General features: G+C 43.0%; 1 protein-coding gene across 2 annotated transcripts in view; it reads right to left on the minus strand.

Annotated features, from left to right (window-relative positions):
• POC1B (POC1 centriolar protein B) overlaps positions 1-19,382 on the minus strand; it is a 111,716-nt gene that overhangs the window by 74,565 nt on the left and 17,769 nt on the right. For both annotated transcript variants that reach the window (XM_070409609.1, XM_070409608.1), the window contains exons 3-4: positions 10,289-10,460; positions 6,091-6,270 (exon numbers count right to left, since the gene is read on the minus strand). In XM_070409609.1, the coding sequence (XP_070265710.1) occupies positions 6,091-6,270; positions 10,289-10,460 (352 nt within the window). The remainder of the gene's footprint in view (positions 1-6,090; positions 6,271-10,288; positions 10,461-19,382) is intronic.

The following is a 19,382-nucleotide window of genomic DNA, read 5'->3' on the forward strand; positions in this document are numbered from 1 at the left end:
TAACCTAATCATAGTACTAGTTACATAAAGTTAAACAGAATACACATGCCAATGAAAAGACAGAGACTTTCAGACCCAAGTACTTGAAAATAAAGTTATCCTCTGATAGTTAAATATATAAAATGCATTCAAAGGAGGATAGTAGTTACTATATATAGTAGCAACCTCTAAAACTATGTACAGATATGTGAAATGACTTTTAGACACAACCTAAACATGACTCCAGTATAATCCTTAGGAGGAAAAATTGGAATGTGAGGGTAATTAATAGCTGACATTAGTTACATTCATTAACCTGTTTATTCATGATGACTATGAAGAAGGTAAGGTACCCCTTTGTACTCAATTACAAAAGAGCAGACAAAGGCCCTGAGAGGTTATGTCATGTTCCCATGATCACATGCTGGTAAGCCCATGCTCTTGGCTACATTCTGCTCTCTCTTTGCTGAAACGAAGCAACAAAACTGCACTACCTGAAAGAGGGAGGTGCCCAGCAACTCAAGAGGCCAGAGCAACAGCATGTCTCCTGTCAGGCCCAGGGAGAGAGCACCTGGCCAGCAGAACTGATCCTGCTGATTCCTTGGCAGGTGTGTATGTGGCAAAGATAGGTCCACCTCACTATCCCAACCTGAGGAAACCATCCATCAAGATTTGTTTCAACAAACTCTCTTGCTTTGGTTCCAGGGCCCACTGAAGTCTTACTGTGACTTTCTTGGCAAAGGAAGACTCTGGCTGAGGCACACAAATCTTCTAGTCCACTTGAAAGTTAGTGCTGTCACTGTAAATAAGTAAACTGGCATCTGGTTTATGTTTCCTAAATTTCTTAAGTGGGCTTAGATTCCCTCTGAGCTTTCTCATCTCTGGGTAAAGAGCAGAAACAGGACTTCTAGTCCTTCGGACTTTGGAAGAAAGTCCTGGACTAGGATGACCCTATCAAGGCTGTATTTTCACAGGAAGTTGCACAAACACTCTGAGAGGCTGAGCCTGAGCGGTCAATTGGATCCTCTCAATTCTCTTTGTCTCTCACAGCAGTAAGTTGAGCCAAGAAAAAACACTGTAATAAATACGTGAGAAGAATCTCTAAGCTTGTTGTAGAGCACCTATAAGGAAAGTTGCCAAGAAGATGAAATCTTTATTCATTCAATTTAACCCAATTATTTATCTAAGAACATTCTCCCAGAGAGTTCTCTGGAGTATTTCATATGAATCACTGCCTTCAAACAGTAAGAAAGCAAATGATTTTTAAAAACAAACCTCAGAACCACAATGTACCAGCAAGATACAGGCATTCTATTAAGACCAGGTGTGCTGAGTATAAAAATTACCAACCTGAACAGAGGTAGACCAAAATGGAAAAAGAAATTAGCGAAGCCATGTAAACATTCTCCATGCAAGATGTATCCTGAATTTTATACAAAGAATTCACAAAAATGACTCCTGCCTCAAGAGAACGCCCACCAAAGCTACCTGGTCACCGATTCATCGATTTATTCAAACCACGTTTTTGTACAACTATGAGCCTTCCCCACTCTATAACTAACTCTACAGTGCTCCTCCACCATATCTGATTCTACCTTGGAACACTATTCCCCACTCTGCCTCGCTAGCTACCTCACTTCAGTCAATGTTCCTTAGAAAAGACACTTCCCCAACCACCATCCGTAAAAGACCACCCCCATCACTTCCTAGCACGTTACCCTACAGTATTTTCCTGCAGAGCACATATCACTAATATGTTTGTTTACTGTCTGATCTCCCTTTGGTAGAAGGTGCTCCATGAGCACAGGAATTTTGTACTTTGCTCCCTGTAGTATCTATACAATTTAGACTAGTGCCTGAAAAGAGAATACAACCTGAATAAAATATCTGTAATTCAAATAGGAAAGGGAGGCCTAAACTGACAGACCTCATAAACGGAGCAATGTGGCAGCGTAAGGAATCAACAAACTCAGCCTGGGAGAGTCCAAACACTTCTTGGAGGAAGAGATGCAGGACAGGGTTGTGAAGGGAAGGTGGGATCTGGGTTATTCCAGGTGTTTCAGGCAGCATGTGGAAAGGCACAGATCATAATGGAACCTCACACACATGGGTAGCTGTAACAAGGTGAATGGTGAAAGGGACAAAAGATGAGGCTGAAACAGAAGGCAAGCAGATGTGCCAGTCCAAGGAGTCAGAATGCTTTTAAGCTGAGGAGCAGCATGATGGGATTTACATTTCAGAAGGTCTCTTTGGAGACAGTAGGCCAGTGGGGGGTGGGGAGAAAGGCTGAATGAAGGCAAATCTGTAGTCAAGGAGAACATTTAGGAGGTTACTACAGAAGTCTCTACTAGAACCAGTGATGCTAAAAATTAAGGCAGTGGTGTTGGCCTGGAGATAAAGCAGGTGTCTTGAGTGCACATGACAACTCCCACTTGTACAAAACTATCACTTCCGATGGAAAGTGCCTTTATTTTATTTTTTGTTAATTCTCACTGGAGGATACTTTTTCCATTGATTTTTAGAGAGTGGGAGGGGGAGAGACAGGGAGAGAGAAACATCGATGTGGAAGACATCGACTGGTTGCCCTCCCGCACATGTCCGGACTTGGGCTGGGGATGGAGCCTGGTGCCCTTGACTGGAATTGAATCCGAGGCCCTTCAGTCCATGGGCCAACACTTTATCCACTGAGCCAAACCGGCTAGAACTGGAAAGTGCCTTTAAAAAATAAAAGCAAAAGGAAATTTTTTTCCAGGTTCATATCTCCCCTCTCCCACACACGTGCTAATAATTCAAGGTATAGCTGTATCCAGAAACTACACTATGCAACTAGACAGCCATTCATTCTGCTTTATCTCACAGTTCTGCTCTCCTGGGAATCAGCATCATTCCCATGGCATCCCTCAGCAGCTACAGGCTTAACTGAGCCCAGAGAAAGCAATCCCAGAGGAAAGACCTGCGGTCCCAACTCACTAACTCCTAGAGGAAGGAGATGCTCTGATCTGCATGGCAGGCCTGAGATGAAAGCCTACTGCTGGAGCTGGAGATAGGGCCCCTCCGGCACAGGCGTAACAGGGGAATGGGCCGTGGGTGAGGGCTGGTTCCTCAGAGAAAACTCGGGCACCATTACCACCCTATGGGGAATGGATGCCAGGCAGACAGCCATGAAGAGTCCCACCATCGCTTCCTTTTCATGAATAGATAAGGAATAACAACATTTGCAGTGGCTCCTTCCCATTCCCAAGCTGCTCCCTATCGAAAGGGGCCAAGCTGGAGGAATGGCAGCCCCAGGGCTCCACTCAGTCCCCAACACAGTCAACTTGCATTTATCATCCTCACAACAGTCTGCAGAGGCTGAGAGCCATAACCTAACTTGCCCAGTGGTAACAAGGCGGTGCAGATAGGCATGCGAATCTTGGCATGGACCCTCTTACTGTAGTCATGCTGGTTAATAGACCAATTAGTAAAGAGCTCAGAAATGATCATGTTTCTTCCCAATTCCAAGCCCTCGTGTCTTTGTATTCCCTGTAGGATGAAGTAAAATCTTTTCATGTCATCCAGTGAACCTGAGCCTTCTCCACCTCCTCCCCGACCTTGTCCCACTTTGCTTCCTGTGTCTAGCCATAGCTGAATGAATAATACATGTTCCCAGAGCACACTCTGAACTCCCAGGCTACATACAGTGCTTACTCCTGTTGATTCCTTCCATGAACCGGTTTAACACCCTCTTCCCATTTGATAATAAGCTGCTGTCTCCCCTTCCCCTTTCCTTTCCTCAGTTTTGAGCCAGGAATACCTTCCTTGACTTTTCCTCACACAAGTCTAGTTCAATGCCCCACTCAGAGATTCCCTTATCATCTTGTGTATCACCTTCTTATAGGACACACCATTTTATAATTATTTGGTATATTATTCCTACCCTTGAACTGTAAAAGCTCCTTGAGGCTAATACTGTTTCTTTCAACTCTAGACCTAGCACAGATATGTGATACAGACTGGGGATTATGCTTACTACGGGAATACTTTGAAGACCAAAATTTCACTTAATTGGTGACCTTTCAACCTTTCATAAATTCTTCTGCTTTTTGTTTTCTATTTATCTCATTTGTTTATTTCTTTTCCCTCCTTTTCTTTTGGATTGAGTATTTCATAGTATCCCATTTATTTCCTCTGCAGGCTTTTTAGCTTTACTCTTTGTCCATGTTGTGTGTTTTTTTATTGGTAATCTCTAGAAGTTATAATATACATCCTTAATGTATCACCCTGTACTCTTGAATTAATTTTATGCCATTATATATATGTCAGAACTTCTAAAAGTTCTAATGTTAGAACTTACCAAAATATACTCCATTTACCTACCTCTTATATCTATCAGCCCACAATACATTAAGCAACCATTTTTCAAAGAAATAAGAAACAAAAAGTCTATTAATAGTATGTACCCCCATATTTACCTTTTCTAGCTCTCTTTATTCCCTTGTGTAGATCCAGGTCTCCATTTGGTATCATTTCCCTTCAGCCTAACAAACTTTATTTACTATTCTTGTAGTGCAGGTCTATTGGTAATAAATTCTCTCAACTTTTTGTTGATCCTCTTTAAAGGATATTTTTGCTGAGATGTTGAATTCTAGTTCAGTGGGTACTTTTTCTTTAGGACTTTAAATATGTCATCCCAGTGTCTTCTGGTTTGCATTTTTTAATATGAAGGTGGAGATCATTTTTATTGATACTCCCCTTATATGTAATCTGTTCAGCTCCCAGTCTCCCAGTAATTGTTCTCTGCCAAGCCTCAGTCCCCTGTGCATAAGCAGCTTTGTATTTGACCAAAGACTCAGTGGAATTCATAGGCAGATCTTTTGGGGGTTCTGCTGTTCATAGTGTCTTTCTCACTTCCTGCCCTCTAAACTCCAGCCCCGTAGCAGTTCTGAATTCTAATTTCTGTTTTCTTTGCCCAGCAAGATTGCTGCTGTCTCCTTGGGCTCTAAGTCCTTGTGCCATGGACTGAAAAATGCTCCCAGGTAGAAATCTGGTTTGGATTTGGTGCTCATCTCATTTGTTTCCATGTGTCAGGATTCAAAACCCTGTGTTGTTTCTGTACAGTGTCTAAAAACAGCTGTTTAGTTTACTTTGCCCAGTAGTATGATTGTTTGTGGTAGGGATATAAGTCCCCCTTGTGCGTGGCTGTCAGCTGACAGTAACATCTATAGCAGCACTTCTCCCAATAGAACACTGCCAAGATTATGGAGTCATCCTTGGTTCCTCTCTTTCTCTGTCACATCCAAAGTGACGGCACGTATTGTTGTCTGTACCTTCAAACTACTACATCTAGAATCCAGCTACTTCTCAAAATCTCCAGTGCCACCAGCTGGGACGGTCCAGGCCAGGATGGGAACTATTGCAAAAGTCTCCCAACACCTCCTTGCTTCTGCCCTGACTTTAGAGTCTCTTCTTCATATAGCACTCCTAGTGATTCCATTAAAGTGTAACTGAGAAAATGAATCTGGTCCAGTGGCATCTCATCTCTCTCAGGGTGTACGTCAGAGCCACTCCTGATTGGCCTGATTTTCCTCTGGATCTCTCCTACTCCTTCCCCAGCTCTGCCCCCCACTAGTCTCCTACTAGTCCTCAACCAGCCCCCAGGCTCCAGCCTCAGGGCTGTGGCACTTGCTCCTCTATCCAAGACCCTCTCTTCCCAAGTATCGTCAAGCCTCCTTCTCTCCCTTCCTTTAGGTCTCGGCTCAAAGTTCTCCCCCCCCAGCCTTTTGTGAGGACGGCCTAACACCCTGTTTAAAATCGCAGCTTCCCTTCTAATCCAGTTGTTTTGTTCTCTCAAACTTAGCACCATCTCACCTACCACATCCATTTTCCTATTTGTTTGCTGCCTGTCTCCCCTCTCTAGAATGTAAGCTTCATGAGAGCACGAGTTTGTGACTGTTTTGTTACCATTGTCCTCATCCCTGTTGTGTTCCCAGGCACACAATAAATGTTTGCTGGATGGGAGGGAGGGAGGGAGGGAGGAAAGAAGGAAAACTAACTCCTTTTCTGGGAGGTAGAGGGCAAACATAGACTATGGCAGGGAAAATGTGGAAATCTTATGAAACTTTATGCACTTACTTGGCACAGCGTACCCAGTGTGTATGTCGGCACAAGGAATATAAGAAGCGCTGGCGATACATGTTCCATACTTTGATGGATTTGTCTTCAGAAGCTGTAGCTAGATACTGCCCATCAGCAGAAAAGTCCACACTTCGAACTGGAGCTGTATGAGCTTTAAATTCAGAGGACTTCCCTCTCCTGGAAAGAAACAGTTCAATATTTACAACATTTGATTTAAGTATAATCAATAGCTAACCAGTATATAGACTCTGAAACATAAAACAGCTTAACTCTTGTAAAACTAACACCAGTATGAAAAGGTTGTGTTGTACTGTATGCACTCTTCATCAATACTGTTTCAAGCTGCTTTTGTCAACTGAGGTCACAACTGTTACTTAATAAGAGAGACCCTGGAAATGCATTTGCTCTTTATGTTTTCATTGGAAGCTAGGAAAATAATACTGTAAACAAATCTCTACCGTGCCTTTTAAGTTCCTGCCATTCCACTGTTCCACTAAAAATAGCAATATATAGTTTAAAGAACCTGAACCCTCGAAAAGCTAATGATTGATGAAATGAATAGCACCAAGGCAATGTTTTAAAACTGGGGTCACAAGTCTGGGAAGGGGGAGATTTGCCTCCAACTTTCCTGTTTCCACCACCAGCAATGAGAACTAAGATCTGGGTGGATGTAAGGCCTGGCTGGCTCAGGCCCAGTCTTACCTCAGAAGCAAAACAAAGAATAAATGGTAACAACATAGCACTTCCATTCTCAACACCTTGAAATTTCAGGTGCTATTTTTTTTCTTGGCTAGGGTATGAAAAATAGATGGAGAAAATAACATGTGGCATTTAAGAAGCAGGGAAAAAATGTTAAAACAGCTCAGAGCAGGCGAGTAGATAGCACTGGAGTTACAAGGTGACATTTGGGAAATACTACTTTGTGCCGGTGTTCCGAAGTTTCCGAGGCACTTCCACTTTACACCACATCCAGACTTAGTCATTTTCCCATTATAAAGTCATATCTATACAGGTGATACCTTAGAAGGATATTCACCATAACTGTGAAAGATCAGGAACAGAATTTGCAGAAGTCTGGAAGTCACATTCAGTGCCACCCACTGCATCTCCTCCCACACCCAGTAGGTCCACACACCTACTGAGCAATAGTGCTATCACTGTCACTGCCCAAGTATCTTTTGAATCCCTCCTCCTCTTTCGGTCCCAGCTATGCTTGCTTTAAGGTTGATATGCCTTCAATATCCTTCACCGTGATGATTGCAAAAGCCTCTTAGCTGGTCTCCCTGCTCTAATTTTTTATCCCCCTCCAGTCACCTACACACTGTACTTACTACCTTGTTAACTCCAAGCATGTACTAGTAGATCCCAGCGTCAATGTGTCACTGGCCACCCTCCAGAAAAAGGCACAGCACTCAAGGTCTTTGGCAGACATCCTGCCACTGCTCTGAACTTTGTACTCTGAGAACAGCCACAGCGCTGAATACACACCTGAAATCACTGTTTTCTCAGCCTGAACTACTTCCCCACCCCAGGCCTCCTGGACCAGCCGGACAGGCTGAATTGCCCCATCTCCTCCATCTATTTTGCTTATTACATTATGTAGCTTTTTTTTTTTAATAGACCTGTTTCTCTCCTATTAAGCAGTAAGTTTTTGAGGATAGGAATGATGGTTTATTCATCTCTATAAGACCAGAATCTAGCGTAATGTCAGACACATGAAAAGAGCTCAATGTGTTTTGTTGAATTCCACTGCAAAGAGGCAATACTTAAAGGTCCTTAGATCCATCCTGGCTTATACTTCTAGTGGCCTAGGTGACTGCCATGATTCTACAGCAGGAATAACTAAAATCAGTATTTAAAAAGATAGGAGGTAGCATTCAGGGACTAGTTCAGTGAGGTTTCAGAGAAAGTTTGTTGAGTAGAGGTCAGAATACAGTTGGGGCTCAATTCAGGTATAAGACTCAGAGAAAACAAAGAAAAGCCTTGACATCTGCTATGACCAGGAAGCCAAGAGACAGCCAGTATCATCAAAATCGGCCCTGCTCTTTAGTTCTACACTGTGCACTCCAGCAGGCTAGCCTGCTTGCCTTCTTTCTAAAGGCCCTCCTCTCAGTATAGGCTGGCCTTGCCTGTATCCTGTCTCAACAGGAAGCATGTTTGAAAAAAATCCACGAGATAAGAGAGCCTTGTTTATTGTGCCAGTGCTCAAGTGGTTTCTAGTTCCTTACCTTGCCTTAACGTAGACACTCTGCCTCCTACATACTTACCTGTCCTCTCTGCCCACATTCCCTTGATTGTCTACCATGACAAACTCCTGGCCAGACCTGCTTCCACTATTCTTTTTTAGCCTCCCAGTCACCTGAAGTTGTCTGCCTAAAAATATGGCTGCCCACAATTTCTCTCATCTCTGAACACACACGCCACTCCTCCCCACAGGAGGTGGAATCTGCTGATTTGTCCACCCTTTGAATCTGGGCTGATGTGAATTACTTTGACCAACAGAATGTGGCAGAAGTAACACTGTGCAAGTTTCAGGCCTAGCCCTTACAAGGTCCTACCGTGCTATACAGAAGTCCCTATCCTGTCAGGGAGAGGGCATATGGAGGACCAAGGTGGCCCAGCCAATAGCCAGCACCAAGGCCCTTGGCCTACGAGCGAGGTGTTGGATCTGCCAGCCCTACTGTCAGCTTAGTGAAGCCGCAAAAGTAATAGCCAACCTCGCTAATAGCAAGGGCAGAAGAATCATCCGGACAACCCATAAAATTGTGAGAAATGATAGTTACTGTATTTAGCTACTCTGTTTTGAATATTGTTATGCAGCAACAGAACTTGATGCATGAGTTCCCTTCCCATTGCCATGATCCGCTATTGTCCTGGCCCCACTATGATTTACAAAGAGGAACAAGAGATAGCTACACAAGCATAATCATTGTACTTAGATTAGCCAGTGAAGATTAATGATGCAGTGTGCTTTTAGCTCAGATACCCCTTTATAGTTTGTTCACTGAGGTTACCTTGAGTTAGTAATAGGTAACTGAGGCTGTGTTGTGCTGGTTCTCAATTTCCAAAATTAAGGATTTTAGAAAATGCTTCCCTTTTAAACCACAAACCAGTCTCTCTCCCTTACAATTTCCCTCTATATTGTCATCCACAGTGTCATTATAACATGTCATTTCTCTTCAAGAGTTTTTGCTGCTATCAGGATAACATTCAGATTTCTGAGCATGGAGTTTCCATTGGGTGGTGGACGGGAAATGCCCTGTGAACTTTCTTTCATTTGGGAGTGCCTGTTCAGGCACAAACCAACAATCAAATCCTGCCACAATAGTCAGAAAATGCTCAATTCTTACTCTCTGAAGTATTTACAGGGGGAAATGATGTTATGTGTGGGATTTGTTCTAAAAATACTATAGCAAAAAAAAAAAAAAAAAAAGGGTGGAGGGTGGGGATAGATGAAATAAAGTTGACTGAATATTGATAACTGTTGAATCTGATCCATGATTATGGGTTTAGGGGTCTTTGTGCTATTGTTTCTCTTTTCAAGTATGTCTAAAAAAATGCATAATTAAGATTTTAAAACTTTAAAAAAATTCATGGCTTAATAATAATTGCTTAAAATATCAACTAAGGTTTGAAAAGTCTCTTACAGAGAGGTTATAATGGGATAGGACCTTAAAACAAAAGAATGATTTACACTTTTGTAGGAAATTTTAACAAGAACATTCTGGAGCCTAATAATGAATGATATGAATCAAAGAACAGTTCTGGCCCGAGGGTTTTTAATGAGGATCCAAAGGTCCCTAAAGATCCATGAAGGGGCTTTTAGGAGGTTAATAACCTGTACAATTTTTGGTTATACATGCCAATGTGTATCTTTCTGGGGAGATAGTCCAAAGCTTACATCAAATTTACTAAGGGATTGATAACTACCACCTCCCCCACCAATAACTTAATACATATTAAGCATATTTTCATGGTTAGAAATAGTTTTCAAATAGAAGACCTAATTAAGAGTTAAAGATGAGAAAAAAAGCACTTTGAAGCAGTCTGACTTGACAGCTCGGGTGTGACTCGGACTGAGTACAGGTAACCGGGAGTCTGGCCGGCCCGGCCCGAGAGGTGCACCAGGAGCAGCCGGGGCCAGCTTTCCTTCACATTTCTAAACCCAGAGCATACCAGGTGTTTGTTTCCTTACTTATCAGGAATCCAGAGTCTAACCGTTCTGTCTCGTGAAGCAGACGCCAGTAAGTTTCCAAGTGGAGAAAACTGCACGCTGGTTACAACGTCCTTGTGACCCACGTATCTGAAAGCTCTAGCTTGTGGCTTGAAATTCCATAGCATGAGAAATGTATCCCAAGAAGCAGTAGCTATCAAGAAACAGAAGAATAAAAACATTGTTTGTTAAAACGTAACACGTAGGCATGTCTCGTTATAATGGGCAGAGTAATAACAAGATGTCCAGGTAATAGAGGGGCTGAAGGTTGAAAGGCTGACAGGGTAAGGGCAAAAATATTTTTAACAGAAACGGAAAGCTACGCCATGAATATGCAAGCGTGGCTGTGTCCCTGCCCGTGTTGGGTTAGAGTTCAATGATTAGAAGAACGCAGCACAGCATAGCAGAGAACACAGCACAGCGTAACAGAGAACACAGGACTAGGAGTCAGTGCTGTCTCTAACTCCCAGAGTTACTGATGAAAGTTACTTAACCTCTCTGTCATGAGGACTGAATGGTTTTCTGGAGAGAGCTGGATGAGATGATTCTTTTAAAACTGTTTTTTGTTTTTTTTAATGTGGAAATAATTTCACATTTATAAAAAGTTAAAAGAATATAAAGAACATTAAATACAAACTACCAGATCCACCTCTTGTTAATATTTTGACATATCCTATATAATAAAAGCCTAATATGCTAAGTGTCTGGTCCTCCGGTTTGAGGTTCAACCAATCAAAGTGTAATATGCTAATGATATGCTAAGGCTGCTCAACCGCTCGCTATTATGTGCACTGACCACCAAGGGGTATATACTCCCACCGGTAGGTTAGCTTGCTGCTGGGGTCCGGCCGATTGGGACTGAGTGAGATGGGCCAGACACACCCTGGAGCCCTCCCATAGTCCCTCCCGGCTGGCCAACCTCCTGCATCCCTCCCCAGCCCCAATTGTGCACCGGTGGGGTCCCTCAGCCTGGCCTGAGCCCTCTCACAATCTGGGACCCCTCGGGGGATGTAAGCAAGCTGGTTTCAGCCCAATCCCGCGGGCCAGTCCCAGGGACCCCACTGGTGCACGAATTCATGCATTAGGCCTCTGGTTTCGTTTATAATTTGCTTGTGTTCTCTCTCTCTCTCTCTCTCTCTCTCTCTCTCTCTCTCTCTCTCTCCTCAAGTATGCACACAAACACAGGTTTTTCCCCCGAACCATCTGGGAGTAAGTATATACATCATCATGGCACTTTGATTCCTAAATACTTCAGTGTGTTTTTCTAAGAATAAGGGTATTCTCTTACATAGCACAGTTATCAACTTCAGGAAATTTATCATTGACAATACTTTAATCTGCCAACTGTATTCCAATTTTGTCAGTTGACCCACTAATGTCTTTTTTCCCCTCCCATCACCATTTATACTCTCTATGGCCTCTTCCACCTCCACCCTCCACCCCCACCCCTGCAATCACCATGTGAGGATATGTATAGAGAGAGGGAGGAAGGGAGGAACAGAGAGAGAGAGGAAGAGAGAGAGAGAGAGAGAGAGAGAGAGAGAGAGAGAGAGAGAGATGAAAGAGAAACATTGATCAGTCACCTCCCATGAGCACCTTAACCGGGGATAAAACCTGCAACGTAGGTAGGTATGTGCCCTGACCAGGAATCAAACCCACTACCTTTTGATACATGGGACGACTCTCCAACCAACTGAGCCACCCAACCAGGGCCCTTAATGTCTTTTATAGCTAGACAAGATTAAGTTTAAAGTCTCTTTCTGCTCTGTTAGTTTATGACATTCTACTATTAATAAAAGAATTATGTGTCAGACATTACCTTACAGCTTTAGGAAAAGGAAAACAAATGCAATCAATGGTGGAACTAGATGCCTTAGACAAAGAATGAACAAATAGCCTTGGCCGGGTGGCTCAGCTGGCTGGAGCATCGTCTTGTGCACCAAGAAACAGTTGGGGTTCAATTCCCAGTCAGGGCACATACCTAGATTGTGGGTTTGATCCCTAGTGTGGGTGAGTAAGGGAGGCAACCAATCAATATTCCTCTCTCATCGATGTTTCTCCCTCTCTCTCTAAAATTAATAAAAACATATCCTTGGGTGAGGATTTAAAAAAAAAGAAGAAGGAACAAATAAAAAAATAAAAGTTCAGTCTAACTCTTGGCCCAAAACTAAATTTTACATATACATGTAACCCCCCAAATAGCCCCAACAATAGCAACCAGCTCAATGAGCATCACTAAGTCTAGACTATAGAATGCTTAGAAAAAAATGCAACTTTATAAAAGTTAGATGCAATTAATATTATTGCAGATGGAATATATAAAGTCACTAAAAACCTTCTAAATTCTTTAGCTGCAGATAAAATTCATTTGGGCTTACTTAGCCTATGTATTGCTTTCATGTAAGACATAAAATAATGAAAGTGACTTTATAAGTTTCAAACTGTAATGCTGTCTACTATTTCCTTTTTAAAAAGTACAAAGAGTTGCCGAAACCGGTTTGGCTCAGTGGATGGAGCGTCGGCCTGCGGACTGGGGGGTCCCGGGTTCGATTCCGGTCAAGGGCATGTACCTGGGTTGCGGGCACATCCCCAGTGGGAGATGTGCAGGAGGCAGCTGATCGATGTTTCTCACTCATCGATGTTTCTAACTCTCTATCTCTCTCCCTTCCTCTCTGTAAAAAATCAATAAAATATATTAAAAAAAAAAAAAAAAAAAAAGAGTTGATCTTCCACCACAGCTCATCAAATTATTAAATATTTATATCAGGGTCTGAATTATCTGAGGCAAATGTAGACAAAATAGGGAAAACAATGACTTATCATATGCTTTATACTTAGGGCCCTATTTGAGTTCTAGTGTATTATGTTGCAAATAAGATTTACAGAAGGAGCCAAGACCGGTTTGGCTCAGTGGATAGAGCATCGGCCTGTGGACTGAAGGGTCCCAGGTTCGATTCCAGTCAAGGGCATGTACCTGGGTTGCGGGCACATCCCCAGTGGGGGGTGTGCGGGAGGCAGCTGGTCGATGTTTCTCTCTCATCGATGTTTCTAACTCTCTATCCCTCTCCCTTCCTCTCTGTAAAAAATAAAAAAAAAAAAAAAAAGATTTACAAAAGGAAAATAGGACACAATCCTCAAGGAATCACAATATTGTAGGGGAGAAAGTTCATTAGTAATATCATACATGTTCAAAGGACTTTTATATATTATTCAGTCTTAATATTACAAGAGGTGGGTAGTGGTCCTTTCCAAGGAAAGGACACATGAGCAGACATTTGAGTGAAAGGAGGTGTGATCTGGGCAAAGAAATGGAGAAATAGCACACTGGGCAGAGGAAACCCCACATGTAAGGGCCTGATACAATAATGCACTTGAAGGCCAAGGAGCAGTCAGGAGGCCAGGGTGTCCATAATGGAGGGGAGGAAAAGAGAACATTGAGATGAAAGCGGAGAAGCAAGCAAGCAAGATGCCAGCCAAGGAGCCATGGTAACAGGTGTACTATTATATTTGTCCTAAGTGCAAGGGGAAACCATTGAAGGATTTTAATCAGAGAGATCTCATGAACGGATCTAAGAAAATTGCCTCTCTGACAATGAGAAAAAGATGGTCTTTTCAAAAAAATAGTGTTGGGTCAACTGGATATATATATTTTTAAGGAACTTGACTCCTACATTTTATGCTATCCATACGACAAAAAAAAAAAAAATCATTTAAATGTGATAGGTAAAACAATAAGCTTTTAGATGAGAACATAGGAGAGTATTTCCATGGCCGTTGTGATAGTCAATTACTTAAACAGGACACGAAAATTACTAAATTACTAAAGGAAAGGAATAATAATTGGTACTACACTAAATTAAGAAATTTTGCTCATGGAAGAATACCACTAAGTAACTGACAAGGCAGGCCACAGAGTGGAAGAAGATATTTACAATACATACAGCCAACATCTAACAAAGAATCTATAAAGATTCCTACAAATCAATTAGAAAAGGCAGGAAAATAGGCAAACAGCTTAAATAGGCACTTCATTAAAGAAAATATCCAAATGGCCAATAAACATAAAAAGGTACTCAATTCCATTAGTCACCAGAAAAAGATGCAAATTAAAACCCCAATGAGATATTACTACACACTCATCATAATGGCTATAATAATAAAATAATAATAATAATAAAAGCAATACCAAATCTTGGTGAGGATGTGACAATTGGAACTCTCATATAATGCTGATGGTTATAACCACTTAGAAAAATTGTTTTTGAGATATCTACTAAAGCTGAATATACACTTACCATCTGATTAAGCAATTCCACTCCTAGGCACATACCTGACAAAAACTCTTATATAATACTAGAGGCCCGGTGCACAAAAATTTGTGCACTGGGGGGGGGGGGGGTCCCTTAGTCCGGCCTGTGCCCTCTCGCAGTGTGGGACCCCTCGGGAGATAACGATCTGCTGGCTTAAGCCTGCTCCTGGGTGGCAGAGGGCAGGCCTAATCCCTAGGTGCAGCCCCTGGTCGGGCTCAGAGCAGGGCTGATTGGGGAGTTGGGGCGCCGCCCCGTGTCAGCAGGGACAATCAGGGGGTTGGGGTGCTCCCCCTGTCACGCACAGAGCAGGGCCAATCAAGGGGTTGGGGTGCTCCCCCTGTCACGCACAGAGTAGGGCCGATAGGGGAGTTGGGGCACCGCCCCCTGTCACACACAGAACAGGGCGGATCAGGGGGTTGGGGCGCCGCCCTCTATCACCCACAGAGCAGGGCCGATCAGGGGGTTGGGGCGCCGCCACTATCACACTCAGGGCAGGGCCGATGGGGAGGTTATGGCTCTACCCTCTCACACACAGAGCAGGACTTGTGTGTGTGTGTGTGTGGGGGGGAGGTTGGGACGCCACACCCTGTCACACACAGAGCCGCAGGGCGATCAGGGGTTTGGGCGCTGCCCCCTGTCACGCTGATCCAGTGCCAGGAGGCCTCGCAGCTCTGCTGATCCCGGTGCTGGGAGGCATATTACCCTTTTACTATATAGGATAGAGGCCTGGGGGCTGGCTGCTTTGCCCTGAATGGTGTCCTGGATCAGGGTGGGGGTCCCCACTGGGGTGCCTGGCCAGCCTGGATGAGGGGATGATGGCTGTTTGCAGCTGGTCACACCCCCTTCAGGGTGGGGGTCCCCACTGGGGTGCCTGGCCAGTCTGCGTGAGGGGCTGAGGGCTGCTTTCAGGCTGGCGGTTGTTGACTGAAGCTCCCAACCGCTCCTTTTTTTTTCTCTTTTTTAAAATTTTATTCTGGGCCAGCTTTAGCTCTGGCTCTAGCTCTGAGGCTTCCGCTGCTGAAAGCAGATATCTGGTTTGTTTGCGTTCTATAATCGAAACAATGTATAACTCCAGCTCTGAGATCCAGGCTGGCTGAAAGCTGGTTTCTGGGGTTTTGTTTAGCTTCTATAGTTGTTAGAATGTTTCAAACTGCCAGCTCAGAGGCTGGCAAGTCAGGCGGGGAACGTTGGAGTCTGCAGTCACTGGAGCAAGCAAGCCTCATGTTCGCTTCCAGCTGCCTGGCTGCCGGCCGCCATCTTGGCTGACAGTTAATTTGCATAAGGATATGCTGATTAGCCAATGGGAAGGGTAGCGGTCGTATGCTAATTACCGTGTTTCTCTTTTATTAGTGTAGACTAGTGGCCCAGTGCACAGATTCGTGCACATCGAAAGGAAATTAATTAGAAGATGGTCTGTGGGGCAGGACTAGGCAAGACAGGCCCGGACACGCCCTAGAGCCAACCTCCAGCGGTCCCTCCCCAGCCACAGTACCTGGGGCAGCACCGTGGCTCGAAGGGCGTCTGCGGTCACCACATCTCAGCAGTAAACCAGAATCAGAGCCGGCAGTGCCCCAGCAACAACATAACCCACAGGCAAAGGTGGAATCACGTGACCACGCAAAGAATCAGGATTCCTCCTCTGGTTCCAAGGTGCGTTACCCGAGAATAGCTGCTGCCAAGTCACTGCAGCTCAGCACCTCCTGTGTTAAGCATCTGCCCCCTAGCGGTCAGTACACGTCATACCTACTGGCCCGTCGGACGATCGGGCGGTTGCTTAGCCTTTTATATGTATAGAAGATACGTTTAGCAAAAGACGTACAATAATGTTTGTGGCAGTACTATTAAAAATAGACCAAAACTAGAAACTCAAATATCCATCAAAGTAAAATGGATATATAAATTGTGATACGTTGACACTATGTACCTACTGTGTAATTAAAGTTCATTTATATAAAATTCAAGAAGTAGTAAACTGATCTATGGAGTCAGAAGTCCGCATAGAGATTATTTGAGTGGCAGGAAGGGAGGACAGTAGCTGGAAGGAACACAATGGGGGCCTCTGAGGATACGGTAATCTTGTGTCTCTTCTCTGGGTGTTGCTACTGCAATAATCAAGTCAGGGGAAGGTGGTGGTCTGGATTAGAGACCGTGGAAGGGGAAGGTACATGGTCAAGGTGGAGCCTATGAGGCTTGCTGATGAATTAGATGTGAGGGAGAAGCAAAGAGAAGCAGCAAAGATACCAGGCTTCTGGCCTGGCCACCCAGGTAAATTTCAGAGCCATTTAATGAGATTGGAAAGACCAGAAGAGGAAAAGGTTGAGAGTGAGGCAGAATGGAGTGGAGAATTAAGAGTTCTTTTTAGAATATAAAGTTTAAGATGCCCATTTGACCTAAAAGTTGAAATGCCAAGTAGGGTGTTGGACATACTCACCTGGAGCTCAGGAAGAGGTTTTAAGTGTACAGTGTGGTGGTTTAAAAAGAAAATGATAGAACTCAACTTGTGACTGAAATCCAGGCTTACCAGCTGTGTGCCCTTGAATAAGCTATCCAAACTTTCTATGACTGGGACACTCATCTGCAAACTGAAGTATTTAAAGTATCAAGTGAAATAACACTTGGAATTCATGTGGCCATGATTACTAGAGTTTTTGTTGCTGTTAGCAGCAGCAGCGGTCTAGATAATATATTAAAGACTGGGGCCTGAGTGGGATCACCCAGGAAGTGAGTATAGATAAGAAGAAGGTGAAGGTACTCACCCTTGAGAGAAGAAAGACCAAAGGTTGGAGCCATAAATGAAGTAGGAAGAAGGGAGGAGACTGTGGTGTCCAGAGGTTCAGGAAGTATTCCCAGAGGGTGATGAGCTGTGTCAAATGCTGCCAAGAGATTTATTAAGATCAGGCCTGGACAGGACCGTCTACATAATGTGGGGCCTACTGTAAAATGTAAATGGAAGAGGGGCTTTGTCATGTTTTGTCAAAAGAGGAAAAGGACAACTGACCTAGAGTGGACACTCAAAACATAACTTTAGAGTTGATGGCACATTACCCACATTAAAGCAATACTTGCTATTATTAGCAATGAGGCCTGCTAAAGAGAAGTGACAGAGAGCAGGATGAACAAATAGTTTAAAGGACAGAGACAACCTAACCTTAGGGTAAGGTGGCATTCCAGGGGCCTACTAATTATAAAACACCAGAAGCATAGATGTCCCAATTACAACTGCGTGGCCCAGGGTAGACTCTACTTTTTTTTTTTTTGAAAATTTTAGAAAAACAGAAAAATGGACCAAAAATCTCTAAAAACCCCATGAATGCATTTTTATTAAAAACTGTGAAAACTAACACTGAATTTTCCTCCTTACTTCCTTAATCTCTTACCACCAAACCCTAATACCATGATAATGAAAGGTGTTTGATTACCAATGTCAATGCTGTATAGTGCCAACTTGGAATTTGCTTTCATACATTTCCATTGAGCAACACCCTATATAAACATTACCACGTAATTTAAAATGTCAAAGCATACAATTGGTCATCTGGCTGGCCTATTTCAAGATAAAATGTCAAAGGGGGAAGTTAAGAGAAAAGGTTACCTACCCATTTTAAAAAAACATTTATTGTCTGAATGAAGTAATTCATTGTTTCAAGACATCTACATTAGGACAAAAGAAAGAACAAAACAATGTTCAACTAGGCTCTGGAGATAGCACAAGGAACATACTAATGGAGAACATGTTTGCTCTCCATAATGTCAAAAAGCCAACAGTTACTGTGTTACCCTAAGTAGCAATAACTTTCTGTAGTCAACACAAGCTCTCTTACTTGTTAATTTAACCAAAATCAACTACTTAGAGATCTGCTCTGTCAAGAATACTACCAGTATTTTCTGAAAAGAAATGGTACTGTCTCCCATTTTTGGATTTGTAGTTAAATTATCTTTTCAATTGTAAATACATTTACATGGTATAGAATTCTAATATTACTAAAAAGTATTTATCAAAATCTCCTTCCAGCCCTTGGCCCCTGATTCCTTTCCTAGAGACAACCAGTGTTAACCATTTTCTTGAGTATCTTCCTACATGCTTAAACAAATGTGTGTTAATTCACATGTATTCCTTATACAAATAGCAGCATGCTACTCCGACTATTCTGCATTTGGCCTCTCCATCCTCCAGTTGTCCAGCCTGCTTAATATATAATACATTAGAGGCCCGGTGCACAAAATTCATGCACAGGTAGGGTCCCTGTGGCCTTCCTTCCCCAAGCTGCCAACTGCTGGCTGGGGCCTCCCTTCATTCCATGCCACCCCCTGGTGGTCAGCACACATCATAGCAAGCGATCAAACTCCCAGTCTCCCAGTCGAACCTCTGAGGGGACACTTTGCACATTAGCCTTTTATATATATAGATTGGAGATTATGCTTTATTAGTACATAGAGCTGCCTTATTCTCCCCACCCCATTTTTAATAAATTTTTATTTTGACAATTTCAAGCTTATAATACAATTACAATGTAGCACAAGAAATTTATATGTTATTAACCAATGTACCTCAATACATTTAATAAAAACATCCTTATATTCTCTACTTTAGATTTTGCTCTTGTTGACATTTTGTCCATTTGTTTTATCATTCTCTCTATATATAAACACTTTTATACATGCACTAGAGGCTGGTGCACGAAATTCGTGCACATTAAAAGGGGATTAATTAGAGGAAGTAGTTTAATATTGCTATTTGCCCTTTCTCTATAATAGAAGTGCCAGAG

Source organism: Myotis yumanensis, unplaced genomic scaffold (assembly GCF_028538775.1).
Source record: "Myotis yumanensis isolate MYYU_CA2020_CCGP unplaced genomic scaffold, mMyoYum1.0.hap1 SCAF_3, whole genome shotgun sequence".
In the NCBI taxonomy this organism is placed as follows: domain Eukaryota; kingdom Metazoa; phylum Chordata; class Mammalia; order Chiroptera; family Vespertilionidae; genus Myotis; species Myotis yumanensis.